The sequence below is a fragment of the Mauremys reevesii genome, linkage group 2 (assembly GCF_016161935.1).
Source record: "Mauremys reevesii isolate NIE-2019 linkage group 2, ASM1616193v1, whole genome shotgun sequence".
NCBI lineage: Eukaryota > Metazoa > Chordata > Testudines > Geoemydidae > Mauremys > Mauremys reevesii.
This window is the reverse complement of record NC_052624.1, coordinates 133,348,743-133,370,452: the sequence shown is the minus strand read 5'-3', so window position 1 is coordinate 133,370,452 and position 21,710 is coordinate 133,348,743. Positions and strand designations below refer to the sequence as shown.

The window sequence follows — 21,710 nt, the reverse complement described above, 5'->3', positions numbered from 1 at the left end:
AGGGTCAGATGGAAATGCCAGCTTCTCTTCCTGCCAAATGCCTGCCATGTACAGTCAGAAGGTGAAAGACACAATGCATAAATTCTAAAGAAACCCTTATTTTTCTTTAAAGAGAAAACAGTTGAAATGTTTATATAGAGAGGCACCTTTACTCATTACCATAAAGACTTAAGCCTACTGCTACAGAAGTCCATGGTGCTTCTGTCAAAAGAGAAAATAGCCCCTTGTCCTGAATACTTTATAACATACTTCACACATGATCACCCTGCAGGCCTCCTCACGGACCAACCCCAGGACACGGACTCAGCGGTGAGGTTGCACCTGACCCTGACACAGCACAAGCCTGGGCCTGCCCCAGCCCCTGGAGCCCTGCCCCTCTGTGCCAGGTGCACCAAGTGTAGGGCAGGCAGGCTCAACCAGGCAAGATCCAAGTGTGGAGGGGCTCAGCGTGGGGAGATCCAGGTGTGGGGTGAGAGGATTCTGTGTGGGACAATCTGGGTGCAGGCAGCTCACTGTGGGGGGATCTAGATGCATAGAGGCTCCTTGGGGGGTTCCAGATGCAGGGGCAATGGGACTCTGCAGGGGCTTCCAGGTGAAGGTTATTGGGGCTAAGCAGAGGGGTCTGGGTGCTGGAGGAGAGGGGCTTAGCGGGGTTGGGGCCTGGGTGCATGTAGTTGGCCATCAGTGGCATGGGGGTCTGGATGTGGGGGCTCAGGGTGGTGCAGAGAGTGAAGCATCAGGGTGGGAATTTTTGTGCAGGGAGCTCAGTGGAGGGTGGTCTCAGTGCAGGGGTGGGGGGCCTGGAGGCAGGGGGGCTCCAGATACAAGAGTTAAGGTTCATTGGGGTGCAGTTTGGGTATGGAGGGCTAGGGGGGTTCTGGATGTACCGGGTGAGGCTTGGCAGGGGTGTCTGGGTATGGGAGGTCCAGATGCACAGGGGTTGGGTGGATGGCGACAGCTGAGGAGTGATGGAGGCAGGAAGCAGGGGAGGATGCTAAGTTCCTGCAGCTGGGAGAGGTTTCTGGGCGTGAGTCTGACACAGCCCCAGCCACTCCTTGCAGAGGAAGTCTCATCCTCTCCTGCCTCAAACCCAGCCAGGACTAGCAGCTGATCCCGACTCAGGGTAGGAGCCACTGGCTGGGGTATCCGCAGAGCCCACCCCGTGGTGATTTACCTCTCCACTGGCTACTCTGGGTGCCAAAAACGTTGCACCTGCGCTGCTAGGGAGTAGCGTGTGACTGGCTCTTGCAGCTTCCCTGTCAGAAAGTCATTTTTCTGCAGGGAAGCAAAGAAATCTCCGTGGAACGTGAATTCTGCGCACACACACACAATGGCACAGAATTCCACCAGAAGTAAATAAACTGAGTGAGGGAAGGGAGTCAGGTGTTCCTCCCTTGGAGGGTGCAGAATAGCAGAAGTGTCTCTGCTCCCTTTTGTGGAGGCAGTCATCGCACTCTGGCTCTTCAGCAAATAATTAAATTAGCCTACTACTTTAATTAGAGTATGAGCTACCCCACAGTAGAAAGCAAATTACCATTTCTCCTGGCCTTGTGTCCTGGCTATCAACAAGGAGAAAATATCCAGGTTTGGGCGCATTTGTGTGTTCCTGCTATACACTGCTGAAAAATATCATTTTCATGCAAGTCAGTTTTCTATATGATTAACTCCCCTATGAAGGATTTCTTTTATTTCCCCACCATCAATTTTACCTGACCTTGATGTTCAAATGGACACCACTGCTTTGTGTTCAATAATTTCAATTACACAGCACTAGGCCATTCTTCTCAAATGTTTTACATTGTGCTGTAGAAGTGATGTCATGTTAGTTTGTTGAAACTCAGTGGTTTGAATATTCATTATACAGCATACTTCTAGTATGCCATTTTAATGTCTGAGCAGCATTTTCAGCCAACATGGAAAGAAAATGTGAGCCTCAGTTCAGCTCAATGCAATCATGTATTTCACTACATGTTCCTTGTGTTTCCATGAAAGCATTGTCATTTAGGTTACTTTTTAAAAAATATTCAAGTCCAAATGTGTATTACATTCCACTGACATTAAGCTACAAGACCACGTTTGTATACAGAAAGTTTCGTATTTAAATCCGAAAAATTATCTTGAAAGAACATTAAGGTTTCAAAGGTTTAAAGCACTCAAGTTAGCCAATACCAACATTAAGGTTGCCTGTGCAATGTTATTTCACATGCATTGGCACAAAGGTAATGGAGGTGTATGATGTAGTCTGTCCTATGTGACCATGTAATTCCCCCCCGCCCCCCTGATCTCTCTCTCTCTCACACACACACACACACACTTCCTTCAGTGCACAGGCCAGACCTGCTCTGGAGATGAAGCTGGGTTGTGTACAGAAGGCAGTTGTTATTTATAGTACCCCTTCTTCCTCTGTTGCAGAAATTGAAAGATGCGTAGTGAACGAGGCCTGTCTCTGCCCCTGTGATGCTAGACAAGTTACTTAAAATGTTCACAGGTGGCCACTGTATGAGCCTCACTTTTTGGGTACCCAACTTGAATCACTAAGTGTCTTATTTGCATAAGGGCTGATCACTTGTAGTAGAATTCAATGGGAGCTGTGCTCCTACATGAAGTGTTATGAAATGCCATATATTCTGAAAATTAAGGCCCCACAGTTTTCAAGTAACTTTGGATTCTCCTTTTGACAATTTTGGCCTTAATCTGTGCTTCAATTGCCCAGCTGTAAAATGGGGAAAACTCCATCTCACATAAGTGTTGTGAATGTGAAGTCGTTAATGCTTACGAAGCATTTGAATAGGATCATGAGAGCATCATACAAAAGCCCAGAAGGAAATTAATATTGCATTTAGTTTAGTATTTGGAGTGAGTGCTGTAAATACCTGCAACCAGACAACAATTGTTGATACACACACACACACACAGAGCAAGCTCAGTCTGTCCTGTGCACTAGAAGGAGGTCCTACGGAAACTGTAAGTATGTAATCCACTAATTGAAATAAATCATAATGCATATGCATAGGAGGGCCAAATTAAGGTTTTACAGACTTGAGTGCTTGATTTTGCTTGTCTTAATGTATTTTTCAAAAAAAAAAATAAAAAAAATTGAGGTGTACAAGATAAGTATTTCATCATGTAGACCCACAGTACCCTGACATACTTTTAGAAGCAGGGACCTTTACATCCACGCAGTCCTCTACCACTTGAGCTAACAAAGTGGTTGCAGGAAAAAGCTAACTTTCATTGACCTCCACTAGACAGGGATGAAGCACTTAGTCAATAGATTAGCTACCTGTCAAACAACCAGGGTTTGTTAACACTCAGGAATAATGGGTTTAAGCCCAGATTCTGTAGTAGAGTGTGATTATGATTTACAGGTCACAGATCCTTCTGCATCTCATCCTACTCCCATCTCTATCCCTTTCTGCTCTTATTCTTACCCTCTCCAAAACCTGGCCCTGGCCCCCGCTTCTTCTCCCTCACCATGCCCTTGTACCTTCCTACTCCTCCACCCCATTATTTCACCTCTCTGTACTGCACTCATGCTGCTTCCTCTACTTCACTGTCAGGGGGAGCGGGGAGTAGAAGCAACACAGCACACCAGAGACTGTTCCTGGGGTACTTTTTCTCAGTTCCTGTGCCCAGTGCCATAGTGTTTCTGAGCTGCATTTACAAGAGAGATCCTGCTCAGACCTTATAGCCCCAGCCTGGCACATGCTCAGTGCACATGGGGGACCCACACACAGCACACTGCATTAATTTAGCTGCCAAACTCCAACTAGTCTAGAATATGTGCAAAACTTAAGATTTTTTAGAGGCTTATGGCTTTACCAAAAAAAAAAGAAAAAGAAAAAGAAAAGAAGCGCCTCACCTAAAGGTACATCCCTGTATAAGAAACTCACCATGGGCAAAATGTATTTTTCTTAAACCTCATTCCCTTTAATGGCTGAAATATTTTAGCTGAATCATTCAAAATCAAATCAGCTTGAGGCAGAAAACTAGCATGGATTTATTTATTTTTTTGCCTAACTCTAACCCTTAGGGCTAAGTTGTAAGCAAATAAAAAATGGGTCTTATAATGGAATGTACAGGCATCACTACTTGCACTGCTTATAATGAAGAGCTTTAAATAGAACGTTTTATAGGGTAAACTGCACGTATGCTCTTCTGTTTTCTGTGACCCATGCAGGACGCCACTTGAACTTCAAGTTGGCGCTGGGAACCGTTGCTATATTTAGCAACAAAAGTAACATGCAAGGTTTGTTTGGGCAACACTGCAGGAGCACAGAAACAGTTTTCAAAAGCTTCCAGCAGACAGTCAAGAAAACAGAGCAAGATAACAGCATTCAGCCATGATGTAAGCTCTCTGAGGAGCAACAAATTAGACTCTGGTCTTTTAACATCAACTGCTCCATGATAAGCAACAGACACTCAATGCTATACAAGAAATCACAGAACAGGAAATCCCACTCTCAATCCCAAGACACTTATTGGCTAGAATTTTCAAAAACATTTAAGTCTCAAGCTATTTAAAAACTCACCTCACATTCCTTTAAACAAATATTTTCTTCTAGTCACTTTTAATGAACAAATTTCTAACAATTTCAGCGTTTACTCCCCTCTCAGATGGTTGGCTCAGTCTGTGAGATTGTACTTTAACTACTTCTCCAACTACAATAATCTTCCACGATAGATGTGAACTGCCTAAAGCAAAAAAGCAAGTGACTAGAGATTTCAGTCTGAAATTGCCTTTATATATGAAACAAACAGAAAGGATATAAGCTGGTAAGTTTTCCTTTGTTTGAAGAGTGCCTTTAAGTGACGTTTTGCTGTGTGTTTAATACATATCCATGTTGAAAATTTCCAGAATTACTGATAAATACCACTTTGTTGACAAAACTTTATTTTCAAAAAAGGTCCCCACCATATCAAGCAATTTTTTCTCCAACAAGAGGAGCAGCCAGAATAGTAAAATGTGAAGAAAAGCTCTTCACTGGGAGCCAGTGACTACAAGTCTACAGTGATTCACTTTAACTTGGTTTGCTAGAAATCTGGCTCAAAAATCTTAATTCTATTCTTGTTTTGCTGGCAGCTTCCAACTTTTAACAAAAAGTTGTGCGATGCTGCCTGTTACAGATGGAGAGGAAGTGTCCTTTTCAAAAGGATGCAGCATAGCGAACTACCTTGGCTAGGATTAAACCAAAAGGAAACCACTTCTTAACTAGTGCCTGCAGATGAAGCAGATTCTCTTATGGTCCTTTCAATTTAACACTACTTCAACCTTAGTTTGTTTTCCCACCCCATCCTCAACTCAACCAAGGTGCCTGGATTGCTTCTGAGCTGGTATATAAAGCAGGTCAGTGGACAAAACTCTACCTTTATAGATATAGATATAGAATATATATATATAGAGAAAGAATCCTGGTAACAAATGTAACACCCTCTTAATTTTGATCTCTACTTAACTTGGGAAAGACTCAGCAGTATGAGTCTTTACCAGCAGTTTTCAACCCGCGGCCCAATTAGCATGCAGCTGCAGCCCAGCTCAGCTGTGTACTAAAGGCCATGGGCTCAGGGTGCGGGCTGCCAGCTGCTCCCCGGTGGGCTCAGACTGCCGCCTTGGGGATCCAGGTCCTGGCTGCCCCAACAGCCCCACATGGTCAGGGTCCCTGTTCCCCGCCTAGCTCTCCACCCAGAGACCCCTCCACTGAGTAGGGCCAGGAGCAGAACGTACTGGCCATAGGGGTTTGTGGAGGAGTTTAGGTGGGGGGTACTGCGGTTTTCAAACTGCGGCCCAGGTAACACTTTGTGGGCCTCATGTGGGGCCCACAATGATAAATAGGTTGAGAACCATTGGTCTTTACTGACACCCTAAATAGGCTTCCAGATCTATTTTATTCATTTTTTCTAGCCAGCCATCTACATTTCGTTTTTTCCTCCAGGATACTCAAGCACAAAGTATTAACTGTTCCCAGACACTTGCTCTTAGTGGAAGCTGAAGATGGGGTGTCCACAACTGAGCACTAATTTTTCTATGTGAGGGGGTTTTCTGGATACATGGGTCAGGTTTGACTACTGTTACCCCTTTTTGACCTAAGTAATTAGCCAAAGTTCAGGGCCCTGCAGGCTGTTTCCTTTAGGAAGAGAAACTGATGCAAGTCATGCAATCAATCCAATCCTATTTACAGAGAAAGTAAGAAGTCCTGTTCCCCTGAACAGAGGAGGAATCTAACAGAAGAGGGGCTTTTGCTCAGCTCCTAATGTTTTTTTAACCAACACAGTGCCTAGAGGTGCAGCTTTTACCGCAGACATGCTACCAGTTCTTCCATGACTATGGTGCTTCCTTTCTGGTAGTCATTGCCCTAGCCTCTGTGTTTGCTTTATCAGTCCCCAGGGAAATCCCTTGGGCCACATGGTTCAGCTTCTCCTCAAGCCTTGCCATATGCCTGCAATTTGGGCGGTACTCATTATTTCAGCTATCTGGTTACATAAAATAGCTTAATTTTTTTTATATTTATCAGTAATGAATTATGAATGCTACTCCATACCCTAACTTCAACAAGGTTTAACACAACCCTTTACACGGTGACACAAAATGGAATTAACAAGGGTTACTCTCCAACCTGACCATGCTGCCAGACTTCCTAGTGCCATCTTCTACCTAAACTATTTAAATATCATTTGACAGTTTACTCTAAGGTACATGATGGATCTTTACCTGAAAAAAGTGGCCTACTAGAAACTTGAGAGGAAATTAAATAAAAAAGGGCACAGAGGACATTACCAAAAAATACAAGTTAAAAGTACAGTAAAAATTAGACTTGTAGCTTTCTCCTTTTCATTTTGTAAACTGATTCAACTTTTTACTGTTGTGGACACTTCCCTTCTTTCATTGTGTAACTGCAGCACAACTTCTCAATGTGCCCATGTGACTAAGAAGGATTAGCCACGATAAGAATTTAAGAATGCCCATACTGGGTCAGACCATCAATAGCCCACCTTGCCCAGCATCCTGTCTCTGATAGTGACCAGTGCCACGTGCTTCTCGAAGTTGGTAACAGCCAATAATTTAGATCCCATCATTTTGTCTGTATGTATGCTTAGGATTATTTTTTCCCAAGGTGCATTACTTTGCACTTATCAACACTGAATTTCATCTGCCATTTTGTTGCCCAGTCACCCAGTTTTGAGAGAGCCCTTTATAACTCTTCACAGTTAGCTTTGGATTTAGCCAATCTGAAAGTTTTGCCACCTCATTGTTTACCCTTTCTCCAGATCATTTATGAATACGTTGAACAGCACTGGTTTCAGTACAGATCCTTGGGAAACCCCTCTATTTACATCTCTCCATTGTGAAAACAGATCATTTATTCCTACCCTTTATTTCTTTTCCTTTAACCAGTTACTGATCCATGAGAGGACATTCCCTCTTACCCCATGACTGCTTACTTTGTTTAAGAATCTTTGGTAAGGGACCTTGTCAAAAGTTTTCTCAAAGTCTAAGTACACTATATCCACTGGATCACTTTGTCCACATGGTTGTCGACTCCTTCAAAGAATGCTAGTAGATTGGTGAGGCAAAATCTCCCTTTGTAAAAGTCATGTAAAAGACTCTTCCTCAACTTGTTAAGTTTATATATGTATCTGATGATGATTTTGTTCTTTACTACAATTTCAACCAATTTGCCTGGTACTGAAGTTAGACTTACTATCCTGTAATTGCTTAGATCACCTCTGGCACAGAGACTGATTTAGGTAATAGGTTACATACCACAGTTAGTAGTTCTGCAATTTCATATCTGAGTTCCTTCAGAACTCTTGGTTGAATACCATGTGGTCCTGGTGACCTACTACTGTTTGATTTATCAATTTATTCCAAAACCTTCTCCATCTCCTGAGGATAGTTCCTCAGATTTATCACCTAAAAAGAATGGCTTTCGGATCTTCTGATCAGCTGACAGTTAATCCACCATTGGAAAAAGCTTACCAAGGGAAGGAATTAGTTTATCATTGATTGAAAGATTCAAATCAAGTTCTGACATCTTCCTCAAAAAGGCACAAAGAGCAAAAAAACAAACCTTAAAGGCTACAAAAGCCTTTGACTATCAGGCATCCTGGCTTTTTATAAACTATCAACCACAGGAAGCATGTTCAGTCCTATGTTTGTATAGTGCAAAGTGTAATGGGGCCCTACACCTGATGGGAATTTCTGCCGCCATCATAATGTTGACCTTCGTAGAATGATTCATGGGCCACCTTTAGAATGGGCAACTGAAAAGCAGGACTTAATAATATGCATTATTTTTGAAGGATGACTGGTTTTCCTGGAGGTTTAGTGCTGTTAGGTTTTAGAATATCTAAGCTGCGCTGAACAGAAGGTATGCCTGTTTTTATAGATTTAAGAATAATAAATGAAAGTACTCAAACTTAAAATCTCTGAAGTAACACCTTTGATTAGCAAGCAAAGGTATCAAAATCCAGCTATGTTTTACAGTCTGAAGCAAATAGAATCATCCTTCCATAAATGAAGTTCTACATCCCAACACGTTTAGCACTTAGGTTTCCTAAGCACTTATTCATTATGGAGATGACTAAGACATAGTGCTACGTTCTACCGGAACTATATCTGAAGCCCAATGTAACTTCAGCCAGCCAGCACCACGCACTAGATAACTTAGTACTTCTTTTCTCTAAGAACCATGCAATACTTGTATTCCGCATTTTCCACTGGCTTCAGACTTACATTTTGGGACAATTTATCATGTTGGCTTTAATATATAAATCTCTTGGCAACTGGGGCCCCAACTACCAATAGTGTCGCCTCATTTTATTCTGAGTGTCAGCATCTGCTTAGGCACCGGAACAAATTCCAGATTTCAATGTGACAGCTATTTTCCCTTTCTGTGAAGGAAGGATTTTGCTCCAGCTTGTCAGAACTGAAGTTAATTTATATTAATCGTGTTTATTTTGGTAGTATACAAGGACCGAGTCACTTTTTGGCACAAGGCAAGGCTTGTGGATGTGAAGGGGTCTCTAACTGAGCACATGCATTGAAAGGGTGGTCTTAAGGATGCAGAGTTTAGGTTCCTTAATTAGATTTTACATTGAATTTATCCAGTTTTTTTTTTTATAAACACTTCTTTAGATTTATACCGTTGTGCTTGAGGCGTAATTAAGTCTAAAAAGCATTTTAGCACTTGCCCCGGTCAATGGGTCACAAGTCCTGGTGTTGGTCTCCCATTTGCCATCAGCTTCTACAAAACCTAAAGTCAAAGTTACTTTTGTAGTCCTCATGGTTGCCAGAGAGGAGTTCTTGTGAAGCCATGTGTAAATTAGCATGGGTTATTTCACTCAGTCTGTGGTCAACTCCCATGCCTCTACATCTGCTCCAGTTTTCTCAACAGCAGCAGAGGAAAACAAGAATGTTCACTACCACTCCTGTTAGTAGCACCCAAACAAAGATAATTTCTTATCATCCATCCTAGTGCTGATAATTAACAATTCTAACAGCCAATGTTATCAAACCCTTTCAGTCTAGTATTTATTTCTTTTTAGTAGCAAAATAATTCCTTATGATAAACTGTTTCAAATCTGGGTGTATGAAGCTTTTGCTTAACAGAATAAACATCTTTATGCAAATTGGTGTAACAAGTCCTCTTTTGGATTCTCCATCTATTTATTCTAACTCCACGCATAACATGCCAATACAGTTAACCTAACTCCTGCATAGATTTACGAGAGCTATCAGAGCACTTGGTTGAAATATGGGAGTACACTAAAATACGTCCTCCCAAACACCTAACAAGGGGTGCCAATAAGCATTTTTGCAGTGCTGAACAGGACTCCAATTAGCTTCAAAACAATCTCATCCTTCTTCCTCACTATCCCATTGCCTCACACTGTATATAACATGCCTCCAGAACCACCAAAATAAGACTGGAGGAACATTATTCCTTGGCCCACATGAAGACTTTGTTACTTTACTGTTTGTTACTGCAGTAAATGGGTGCAAATGTATTCAAGTCCACATTGTCACACACCCTTTAACAAGGTATTGTATCACAGTATTTTGGACATGAAGTGTGAAGCAAGAAGTCCTAATTTTAACAGGCCTACCCCGTTTAGTGCAGTAAATGGGAATGACAATTCAATGTTTATTATGCCATCATTTAATAGCTGGTGCTGCTCCCACATTCAAGTGGCTGTAGCTCTCACAGGACAGCAAGCAGCAACATCTTCACAAGTGGCAGAGAACTCAGCTCTGCAAGCATCTATGCAGTTTAGGAAAGCTCCTGCCTACCAAACTTAGTCCTGTAGGGATGCAGATTGCAGCCATCTCCTCCTGCTCCCTTCAAAATCATGCTTTGCTCCCTTGCTTCATCCCCCATCCAATTAGCCAGTTTCCTTCCCACTCATATCCTACAACAGCAGGCAAGGTTAGGAGCTGAAATTTATGAGATGGTCATTTCTATCAAATTACGTGGCACAAACACGGTTCGTTGCTTCTTGGCAAAAGAGTGTATTGTGGCTATTTGTGTGGCCACAATTCTTGATTTATGTCCATGCACTTACACTTCTTAAGTCAGTACAGCTCATCTGAAGGCTGAGGGCAAGTCTAGATCAGGGTTTCTCAACCTGTGGGTCAGGATATGTTTCAAAGGGTTGTGTGGCAGCTCCCATCCCACAGGGCTAGCTGGGCTCACCTCCTTGCTCCCAGCACTGCAACCTCTGGGGTCCCAGTGCTGCTCAGGTCTGGCCCAGCCATCCTGACTACAGGAGTCTGGGTTGGACAAATCTGAGCGAATGGCACTGCATCCCAATGAGCCAGGTCACAACTCCACTCACACAAATTTGGTCCAGCCAGAGGGGTAGGCCAAACCTGAGCGGCGCTGCAACCCCGAAAGTTGCGACGCTCAGAGTGGAGAGCCAAGCACAGTGGCAGGATCTGCCACTGTGGGGTGAGTGCTGGGCAGGACCCAACCCCCCTCGGGGACAGAATCCAACTGAAACCACCCCAGGGCCTCCACCCCCAGACTATTTACTGGGTCATGACAGGCCATAGACATTTACAAATGGGTCCTAAACCCTAAAAGACTGAGAGTCACTGGTCTAGACGTTGTTAATACAGATACACCAGCAAGGCCCCCTAGTGGAAACTCTGCATATACCAGCAAAACAGGTTCCTTAACTGGTGTAATTAATCCACTTTCTCAAATGACCAACTGTGCCAGCGAAAGGACTCTTGTTAGTATAAACTGTGTCTACATAGGAATTTTGCCAGCACATCTGTGTGTGAAGGGCATGGGTTTGTTTTTTTTCCACATCTCTGACAAAGCTATGCTGGCAAAACTGTAGTATAGATCTGCCTTGATATTTTACTGCACCACAGAATTAAAAATGCCCAGTCCTAGTGTAGATCTAGAAGTACTTACGTTTGTTCTTTGCTGTTAAGATTCGTCGTCCCCCCCCACATCTAAGTGATTCGTTTCCCACAACAGCAGTATCCTTCCTGAACTAGAGTGATTCAGCTTTGCAGATGCTGATGCATATTCCTTTGCCAGCAACCTACTTTTGTCTTTTCCTGTGTCGCTAGAAATAATTTAAGTTGAATAGTATCAAATCCCTCCCCAGGCTAATGGATATTAGTTGATATTATTGTAGAAGAGAGAGTTCGCCATTTAAGTAACTAGTAAGCAACAGTTTAATATAGCTATTTAAGACTGAAGTTTGAAAGTACCATAATAACAAAAAATGTATACTTGACTTATTTTACCTAATACACAATTTTTTCCCCATTACACGTTTTCCCCCCAATCCCCACATGTAATCTGAGAGAAAACTCCTTACACTTATTTTCATCAGCGTCTTGGAAAGCTTCTAGAAACACCATCCACATATACACTTACCAGAAACATAATAAAGCAGAACAATTTAATATGTTCTACATGATATTTCTGGTAAACTACAAATAATTATTTCAGAAGGAGTGAAAGTGGCATCCTTTTGGTAGTCATGACTCATGAGATACTTCGGAATGCAAAATCCATTTTCTCTCCCAACAGACAGATTTTAATGGGCTCTTTACAGTATTGAAATCCAGTCATATCCTGATTTCAAACAGACAGCTCACCTGATCAGCTGGTAGGCAGCTTCCTTTAAAGTCAGTGAGTCAATCCATTCAAATCACAATGTTTTTATACACAATTTCTCTCTTTACTGGGCCAGTGTATGGCAAAGGTAGTATCTTATCTTTATAGATTGCTAAGAGTGTTGTTGCAGGTTCTTATTTTAGTGTGTAGTTCTCAAGCATCTTGGAAAGAAGCTGATGCAACTTGGTACTTCTTGAGCTAAGCACACCTATGTCCACATTTCTCCAAAGAGCATTTTCAGTCTTTCAATTTTCCATATGCTGGTTGAGGGAGACTGACACTCCCAATATCTTCTATTTATATGCACCAGCATGGTGACATACTATTCTGAAATCACAGGCACACCTTTTGTCCATTCATTCCAGAGAGCAAACATCAACTGGCATTTTAGTCTATGTAATATAAAGTGCATCAGTTTCGTAAAACAAAATTCACTTCAAGCTTTATTTTTGCACTCTCCTGGACTCTTGCCTTGCACACAAAAAGAAAGCACAGAGTCAATTATAGTAAAATTCTTAAATGAATTAAACAGTACCACAGAATCTCTATGGACAGAAATTCTATACATGAATAATAAGTGTGTAGCAGTAGGAATATACTTACACTACTGACCAGGATGGTGGCAATGACTGTGAAATGCTCTGAGAGACTAGAGAGGCTACAAAAACAGAAAACTCAGTAATAATGGAGGATTTCAACTACCCCATATTGACTGAGAACATGTCATCATGGCATGCAGAGGTAAAATTTCTAGATACCATTAATGACTTCTCCAAGAAGCAGTTAGTCCTGTAATCTACAAGGGGAGAGAAATTCTTGCTTTAGTGCTAAGTGACACACGGGATCTGTTCCAAGCAGTGAATATAGCTGAACCGCTTTGTAACAGCGACTATAATGTAATTAAATTTAAAATCCTTGGGGGGGGGGGGGGAAATACCAGCGAAACTCACCACAGTAGCATTAAACTTCAAAGGAACTACACAAAAATGGAGAGGCTAGTTAAATGGAAATTAAAATAAGTCACAAGAGTGAAATGGCTGAAAGGCTCATGGAAACTTTTTTAAAATACCATAATAGAGGCTCAAACTATATGTATTCCCCAAAAAAGTAAGAGAACCAAAAAATGCCACCATGGCTAAAAAGAGTGGCAAAAAGACATCCTTTAAAAAGTGGAAGTCAAATCCTACTGAGGAAAATAGAAAAAAAACACACTCTGGCAAATCAAGGGTAAAAGTATAGTTAGACAGGCAGAATTGTAAGAGCAACTAGCAAAAGACAAAAGCTAATGGCAAAAAAATCTTTAAGTACATCAGAAGCAGGAAGCCTAATGATTGACCAGTGGCCCCACTGATTATTTGGGGTCCTAAAGAAACACTCAAAGAAGACAAAGACAATGTCGTCGCATTATTTTTATCCATCTTCCCTGCAGAGGTTGTGAGGAAGAGTCCCACACCAGAACTATTATTTAAGTGACAAATCTGAAACTGTCCCAAATGGAGCTGTCGGTAAAGGAGGTTTTGGAACAAACTGATAATTTAAGAGCAATAAGTCATCAGGACCAGATGTTATTTACCTAGGAGTTCTGAAGGAATTCAAACATGAAATTACAGAATTACTAACCGGTATGTAACCTGTTGCTTCAATCAGCCTCTGTACCTGATAACTGGCTGATAGGTAACGTGACACTGATTTTTAAAGAAGGCTCCAGGAGGTGATCCTGGCAATTTCAGGCCAGTAAGCCTAATTTCAGTACCAGGAAGATTAGTTGAAACCACAATAAAGAATAGAATCAGACACATAGATGAACACGATACATTGAGGAAGAGTCAACACAGCCATTGTAAAGGGGAATTATGCCTCAATCTATTGGAATTCTTTGAGGGAGTCAACAAATGTGTGCATGGATGATCCAGTGGATATAGTGTACTTGGACTTTCAGAAAGCCTTTGATAAGGTCCCTCTCCAAAGGCTCTTAAGCAAACTAAGCAGTCATGGGAGAAGAAGGAAAGTCCTTTAATGGATCAGTAACTGGTTAAAAAATAGGAAACAAACAAAGGGTAAGAATGAATTATCAGTTTTCACAGTGGACAAAGATAAATAGCTGGTCCCAGTACAGATCCTTGGGGGATCCCATGCTGTTCGACATATTCATAAATGATCTGGAAAAGGGGAGAAATAATGGAGGTGGCAAAGTTTGCAGACTATACAAAAATTACTCAAGATAGTTAAGTCTAAAGCTGATTCACTCACAAAACTGGGTGACTGGGAAAAAAATGGCAGATGAAACTCAATGTTGATAAATGCAAAGTAATGCACCTTGGAAAACAATCCCAACTACACATACAAACAATGGGGTTTAAATCAGCTGCTATCACTCAAGAAAGATCTTGGCATCATGGTGGTTATTTCTCTAAAAACATCTGCTCAACGTGCACTAGCAGTCAAAAAAGAGAACAATGTTAGGAACCATTAGGAAAGGGACATAAGACAAAAAAATATAATGTCACTATATAAATCCTTGGTACACCCACACCTTGAATATTGCATTCAGTTCTAGTCATTATCTCTCAAAGATGCATTAGAATTAGAAAAACTATAGAGAAGGGCAACAAAAGTTATTAGGGTTATGGAACAGCTTCCATGTGAAGAGAGATTACAAAGAAACTGTTTAGCTTGGAAAATACACGACCAATGAGAATATAGTTGAGATCTATAAAATGGTGTGGAGAAAGTGGATAAGGAAGCATTATTCACATAACACACCAACCAGGGATCACCCAATGAAATTAATAGGCAGCAGGTTTAAAACAAACAAAAGGAAGAACTTCTTCACACAATGCACAGACAACCTGTGGAACTCATGGCCAGGAAATGTAGTGAAGACCAAAAGTATAACTGGGTTCAAAAAAGAATTAGATAAGTTCATGGACGATAGGTCCATCAATGGCTATTTGCCAAGATGGTCAGAGGTGCATCCCCATGCTCTGGGTGTCTCTAAACCTCTGTTTGTTTTTGGTCTGTCGTGCCAAGTAGTCCATGCAACCAAATGCACAATAAAAGTTTACTATATCAATTGTTGTGTATGGAAAAATCATCTCTGGAGTTCCTTTGCAGCCTTACAGTAAGTCTACGCGGCAACAAAAAGCCCACAGCACCAAGTCTCACAGCCTGGGTCAACTGACTTGGGAGGCTCAGACTACAGGGCTAAATATTGCCGTGTAGACATTTTGGGTCAGGCTGAAGTCCAGGCTCCAAGACACTCTGATGCCTGTGCTAGGGCTTTCAACACAGTGCAAGTCTCCAGCACTGAAAGGGGGTGCCCAGAGAGACTGAAAAGGGCTAAAGGTGCACTTCACCCCTGAACTTCAGCAGCAGAAAATAGGGTATGCCTTCTCGGATGATTCTGTCAAGTGCTGACCTAGCTGAAGTGGATGAGTTCGAGATAGTGATAACTTTTAAATTATTTCCTTTCTTTTTCACGTTGAACTGTACATATTAGTACTGAATGGTCTCAGCTACTCAGAACAAAGATTATTGGCACAAATACTGTAAGCCACCTTTCGGCTGAAACAAGTACATAGCAGGCAAATCCATGTCCGTAGATTCACTCTTGTCCTCAAAACTCTATGTCCATAAGTATTATGGATATCTCAACATCTCCTTTCATTTTGTTATCAGCCTTTTCTTCAGTTGGAAGCAGAATTCTCACTAGTCATTGAACTGTTGCAACTAGGAAGCTCTCACCATTAGCTCAGAATAACCTGGACAAACATCTCCATCTTCATGTTGGCTAGGCCTTCTCGGCATTCTGGCTAGAGGGGTGAAAACATTATCTAAGCTGTATTACCTTTTAAACAGTCGACATTAGATAGCTAGCTACAGGATGCATTAAGTAGACCAGTGGCTCTCAACCTTTCCAGACTACTGTACCCCTTTCAGGAGTCTGATTTGTCTTGAGTACCTCAATGTTTCACCTCACTTAAAAAGTACTTGCTTACAAAATCACACACAAGAACACAAAAGTGTCTCTGCACTATTATTGAAAAACTGCTCATTTTACCATGTAATTATAAAATAAATCAACTGGAATAAAAGTATTGTACTTACATTTCAGTATATAGAGCAGTATAAACAAGCCATTGTCAGTATGAAATTTTAGTTTGTATTGATTTTGCTTTTTATGTAGCCTGTTCTAAAGCTAGGAAAATATTTAAATGAGTTGATGTACCCCCTGAAAGACTTCTGTATACCCCCAGGGATACATATACTCTTGGTTGAGAACCACTGATGTAGATAACCAAAGAGTATTATCCTTATTACACTATTTTGATTAACTTTACCTACTTCATTAGGCTTCTTGGGGAGTAATTAAATGTCACTTCTTGTATCACTTCTTCAATCCATCATATAGTCTAATAATTAATCTATTGCTCTGGACACTTATAACTAAAGTACTCAGTGATATGAACCAACTTCCTGACAGCATTAGCCCAAAGGTTTTTCAGAAACCGAGTTCAGCATCCTGGACATTCACCTAAAGTCTTGATTATTCAATGAGCACAAGAACTTACTTTTACTGATGCAGTCCTATTTCAAACACTATTAAAAATTAAATGCAAAATGGCCTAAGAAGTTAACCACAGGTGGAAGCTCTTTATTAGGAATTGATTTATCTTAGCTCTTTTGGGGAAAAAAAAATCCACTGCACATCTCGGTTTCTATCACTGACTTAATATTTAATAAAAGGGGTCAATGCTCACCAACTTAGTAAACTTATGCATGTCACTTCCAGTATACACATCACTGCATAGACCCACACAACTTTAGCAGAGGTTAAGCAAACAGGACTACTTTATCATGATTCTTCCCCCCTCCCCCAAAATTTAAACACTAATCCCCTATTGCTCAGAATTTTATTCCATCATCTTACATGTAAACCCTACTTGTGTGGCAGTGCTCTTTCTGATTTTTATTAATGGTTGAATACTTGTAATTCCATGTACATTCTGGAATTTTAATGGTTGGTTAGTTCCTCCATTATAACTTTGTCTTAAAAGGTTATCCAATGGTATTCACATCCTTTTTCTAATGATTGAGACTGAATGTAAGGGTAAAGAATATGGTCTGGTTTACACCAAAATGTTAGGTTGACCCATCTACATCACTCAGGGGTGTGAAAAATCACATCCCTGAGTGGCATTGTTAAGCCAATGTAACCTCTATCGACCTTGCAACTGCTTCTCAGGGATCGGCAGTGTCTACACTGAAGCACTACAGTAGCATTGCCATCGCATAGGTGCAGCTGGGGCCGCTGCAGCGTTTTTAGCATATACAAGTCCTACGTTCTCTGTTCATGCGTTTAAGGAGAAACTTGACAAGCTTTTTGTATTTTAATTCTTTAGTGTTGGATTTCTGAAAGTGAAGCTAACAGGACCCTGCCGCATCTCAATAAAAATCATTTAAATAAGAGCCTTAAACCAACATATGCTGTTTCCAGCACGTCTTGCTGCAGCGTACTGGTTGAGAAGTTCTAATGCAAAATGCAGGAGTTGTAGCTACCAAAGTTTTTTAGATTAACATTTGTCACAGAAATATTTCAGTCTTTGCCTCAACTAGCTTTTTTCGCCACTTATGGCTTAAGTACATTTTCTACTCTGAAGTCTCCTTCCTGAAGGCATCAACTAAATTTTACAATATGACCTTTCCAAAAGTAGCTTGAACTATAATGGGAACACTGAAATGTTAAACAAAGTCTGTGTTTTACAAATAAGTTTTACTGGTCAGTTTACCCCTCCTCCCCAGTTCTGCAACTTCTATAACTCAGCTGAATTGTATTATTAGAGACAGCTATTTAATATTGCATTTTAAGATTCTCAATCAACAGAAAGTCATTTCCTAGGCAGAAAAGTACAAATACTGTTTCCTGTTGCTCAAGAGTTTGACTAGTCATCTTGGTAGTCACCAAGGTGATATGTCCAGTAAAGCAATTTCCTCAAGTAATAAGATACAGACACTAAATTTTCAACTGATTCAGTGTTCAATGACATCCTCATATTCAGACCACCCACTCACATTGTCTGAGGTTCTCATAACTTTAATTCAGTGCCAAATACAGAGGTAAAATAACCTCTCTACTACCTAAGATTCCTGTTTATGCAGCCCAGGATCACATTAGTCCTTCTGGCCATCACAACCCCAAATTTATGCCCATTTAAGCAAGAACAGAATTTGGATCTTTACAAAGTTAAACTGAGTAGAGAGAATTCTATCAGTCTCCATTAAATCATACTGATGAAAATTTCTCTGTTCCTGTGTTATTTCTTTCAAAGTAATATGCCTATTTTTAAGATAAGACTTAGCTTAAAAACTGGACTGCGGAAAAGCTTTGCCACCTCTGTGCTACACAACAGCACAAACTGGACCACTTTAAATTAAGATGGGCACAATGTTCTTGGGAATAGTTTTTTTTAAAATGCATTGCTCCCTATTTACAGTCCTCTAAGCCAGTGTTTCCCACACTTGGGACACCGCTTGTGCGGGGAAAGCCCCTAGCCGGCTGGGCCAGTTTGTTTACCTGCCCCGTCCGCAGGTCCAGCCGATCGTGGCTCCCACCGCTGCTCCAGGCCAATTTTAATAATTGCATTCACGCATTCAGTCCTTTGTTATTACAGCAGCTACAGTGTTGCTGACACTTATTTGCAAAGTTTGGGGAAATGAATATTTCATTTTCTATGACGTGCGCAATGAAAATGTTGAACTTCATGCCTAAACCTAAGCAATATCCTTTATGCATTTTGCTTGATTGGCCACAGCATCACCCTAGCCTGTATGTTATTACACCTTTAAGAATGCATTCCCTCCCACCTCACCCCCAACTTGTCTCTGTCCAATAATGGGCAGCACTGACATGCTTTGAAGAGATTTTTTTTCTACTTTGCCAGGAGAACGAAACTGTGACCTGGAGCATGAGGTAAAAATGGAAGTATGGGAATACATGCATATACACACTCTCCCCCATCCCCAGCAGGGCCATGGGTAAACAAAGTTAAAAAGCCAATACATATTAATTTCTTTGCCACAAGTAAACAGAAGGGTGCTCAAAACATTAGTTTCAGTTGCTTCTTGAATCCAATTCATCAAGACGTCAGTAGTAGCACGCCAACACACATACTTCGTTGACGAGCTTACAAACAAGCGAGATCCTTTGGGTTTGTTACACCAAATAGAATATTTGGTCCTTTTCGTTTGTCTAGTGGAGTAAGACTATTAATGCTGTCATTTTCAGTAACTGGGGAAAATTTGCCAGGGGCCATCTAGTACAGCTGACTACTTCTACGGCTGTCAACATTCCATACTGCAAAAGCTATCTATCACATGAAGTGTGCCTCACTGTGGGCACACTAATGGATTTCTACTTTGGCTGTTAAAAAGCACATGTATAATTTTGCTGTCATTGTAGAAGCCTGCCTAACACGATAAGCAAGAGGATAGTCTCATTCTCACAAGAAAACTCACTCTGCACAAATGCTATTATCCTCATCGACTTTTCAGGTATTTGTGCACTGGTCAACTTGTTTTGAGCCTATTTCTAAAAGAGTCACAGACACCTCAGGTAAGACTCAACCTCACTATTTACATCGCCCATCCATGCAAATCTCTAGAGCAAATACGAGGTCTCTTTCAAACTGCACCTCCTCCCCCACAACCTTATCAAGCGGAAAGAACCAATTCTTTACCGAGTGCTGGGCATTCACACACATACACATGCAACCTCCCTCATGGTATTTGCTTAGATGTCCCACGAATAAAGCCGAATTCTTACACACCTAACCCGGACTCCCCTTCATCTTTCCAGCGGTGAGTCTGCATTTTCCTTTCCAGCCCACTCCTTTTGTAGACATCCGGATGAAACAAGTAACCAAGGCTGATGTCCTCGCTATCTCCTCCTCGGGCCTGTTAGCTGGGGCATGATGAGGGAGGGAGGGACTCGCCGGAAGAGGGGAGCTGCAGCTGATGTTCTGGGGGAGAGTAACCACAGCCGGAGCCTCATCCCTGCCGCCGCCCAGAATCTGGGGAGGGGTGTTACACTGGGAGCCTCAGCCACTGTTTATTCATTCGCCTTGTAGTCAGCAGGCAGCCCTTCCCCCTCCGCCGTCCCCAGCGGCAGCCGCAGCCGGCATGTGGTGGGTGCCCCCCGGGGGCACCAATCCCTACCGAGGCGCAGCCTCTATTGCTGGGGACTTAATGCCTCCGGCATCAAAGCTGCCATCGCCACATCACTGCTTGCGCCACAGAACGCGCATTATTCTGCAGCTCCCTGGAGTGCAACTGACTAGGTACCGAGGGGAGATACTGAGGGAGGCAGGGAGGAAGAGGCGGACTCCATTTTTATCCCAGCAGCCTGTCAACAAGCTCCCCCCACCTCCTTTCCCCTCCCCAGTCTCCAAAGCACAGCGAGACTTTCCAGCTCAGCGGCAAGCTAGCAGCACATGAGGAGCAGCAGCAGCCCGGCTCCTTCCACTGCTCCTCCTTCGTGCAGGCAGGGAAATCCCTTAACGTTTTTACTTCCCGCTGCAAACACGGTTTTGAAATTTCCCCTCTTCCTAATCACCGTCTAGAAATGCAGCCCAGACACACAAGGACTGGAGTTGCATTGCTATTTATAGTAGTGCCATCCACACCCTACATACATGGCAAACATCACCCCATTATGTGCAAATTTAACCTTTTCGTTAGCAAAAGCCTCGAACGTGCCTCCTTTTCCCCCCTTAAATCCATGAACTGCTTGTATGCCCTTCCCCTCCATTTGGGGTGTGGGGGGGGGGACTTTCTCCCGTCCTAAAAGTTCAGCAGTGAAATACGATGAGGGGGTTAACCCCCTCAGCTGGCCATGGTAGGAAGTCCTTTCGTGTCTGGCGTCAAATGCTACTTTAAGGTTCTGCTTCCAAGTGACATGTGTTTTCTTACTAACGTCATAAATACTTACACCTGTCACCAGTCGAGCCACAGTTTGCTACATCACAGAAACATGGCCTTAATGCTTATTAAACTAGGCCGGTCTCCACAATTTCAGATAAACATTTATTTCTGATTGTGTCCCAACTTTTATAAGTAACTAGTATGCCGCCTGAGGTTTGTTAGTTCACCATTAGTGACTGCGATATCACCCCGGTAATTATCTTCCAATATCCGAGTGAAGTGAAGCAGCATGGTCATAGTCAAAGGTCATAACTTACTGTAGCGACAGTTGTGTATGGATAGTCCCCTCCTTTTTATTCATGGGGGTTGGAGTAGAAGCTTTTTTTTGACATTCTTTAACACAGTTAACTATGACAAAGGCTGCAATTCAGATTTCTCCCTGTGCCATGCTCCATAGTAAGCTCTGCCATTTACACTGACGTATACCTTAATAATAGGGAGCACACAACCGTCTCCTTAAAAAGACATCCGAATACTCTAGATTGCAGTCATGTATAAAAATGGATACTGTAAAATGTAAGCAATCCTGTACACACCAACGAATCTGTAGATCTCTTACACCCCTCCCCCTAGATACACGACTAAAATGCA

General features: G+C 41.9%; 1 protein-coding gene across 8 annotated transcripts in view; it reads right to left on the bottom strand.

Annotated features, from left to right (window-relative positions):
* Positions 1-21,710, bottom strand: part of TRIO (trio Rho guanine nucleotide exchange factor) — a 437,405-nt gene that overhangs the window by 414,759 nt on the left and 936 nt on the right. For 2 of the 8 annotated variants that reach the window (XM_039521969.1, XM_039521971.1), the window contains exon 1: positions 19,967-20,464. The exons of 5 other annotated variants lie outside the window; for them this stretch is intronic. In XM_039521969.1, coding sequence (XP_039377903.1) covers positions 19,967-20,009 — 43 coding nt within the window. In that variant the 5' untranslated portion in view covers positions 20,010-20,464. Of the gene's footprint in view, positions 1-19,966; positions 20,465-20,865; positions 21,071-21,710 lie in introns of those variants that run through there. One more of the 8 variants, XM_039521970.1, reaches the window with a different exon arrangement.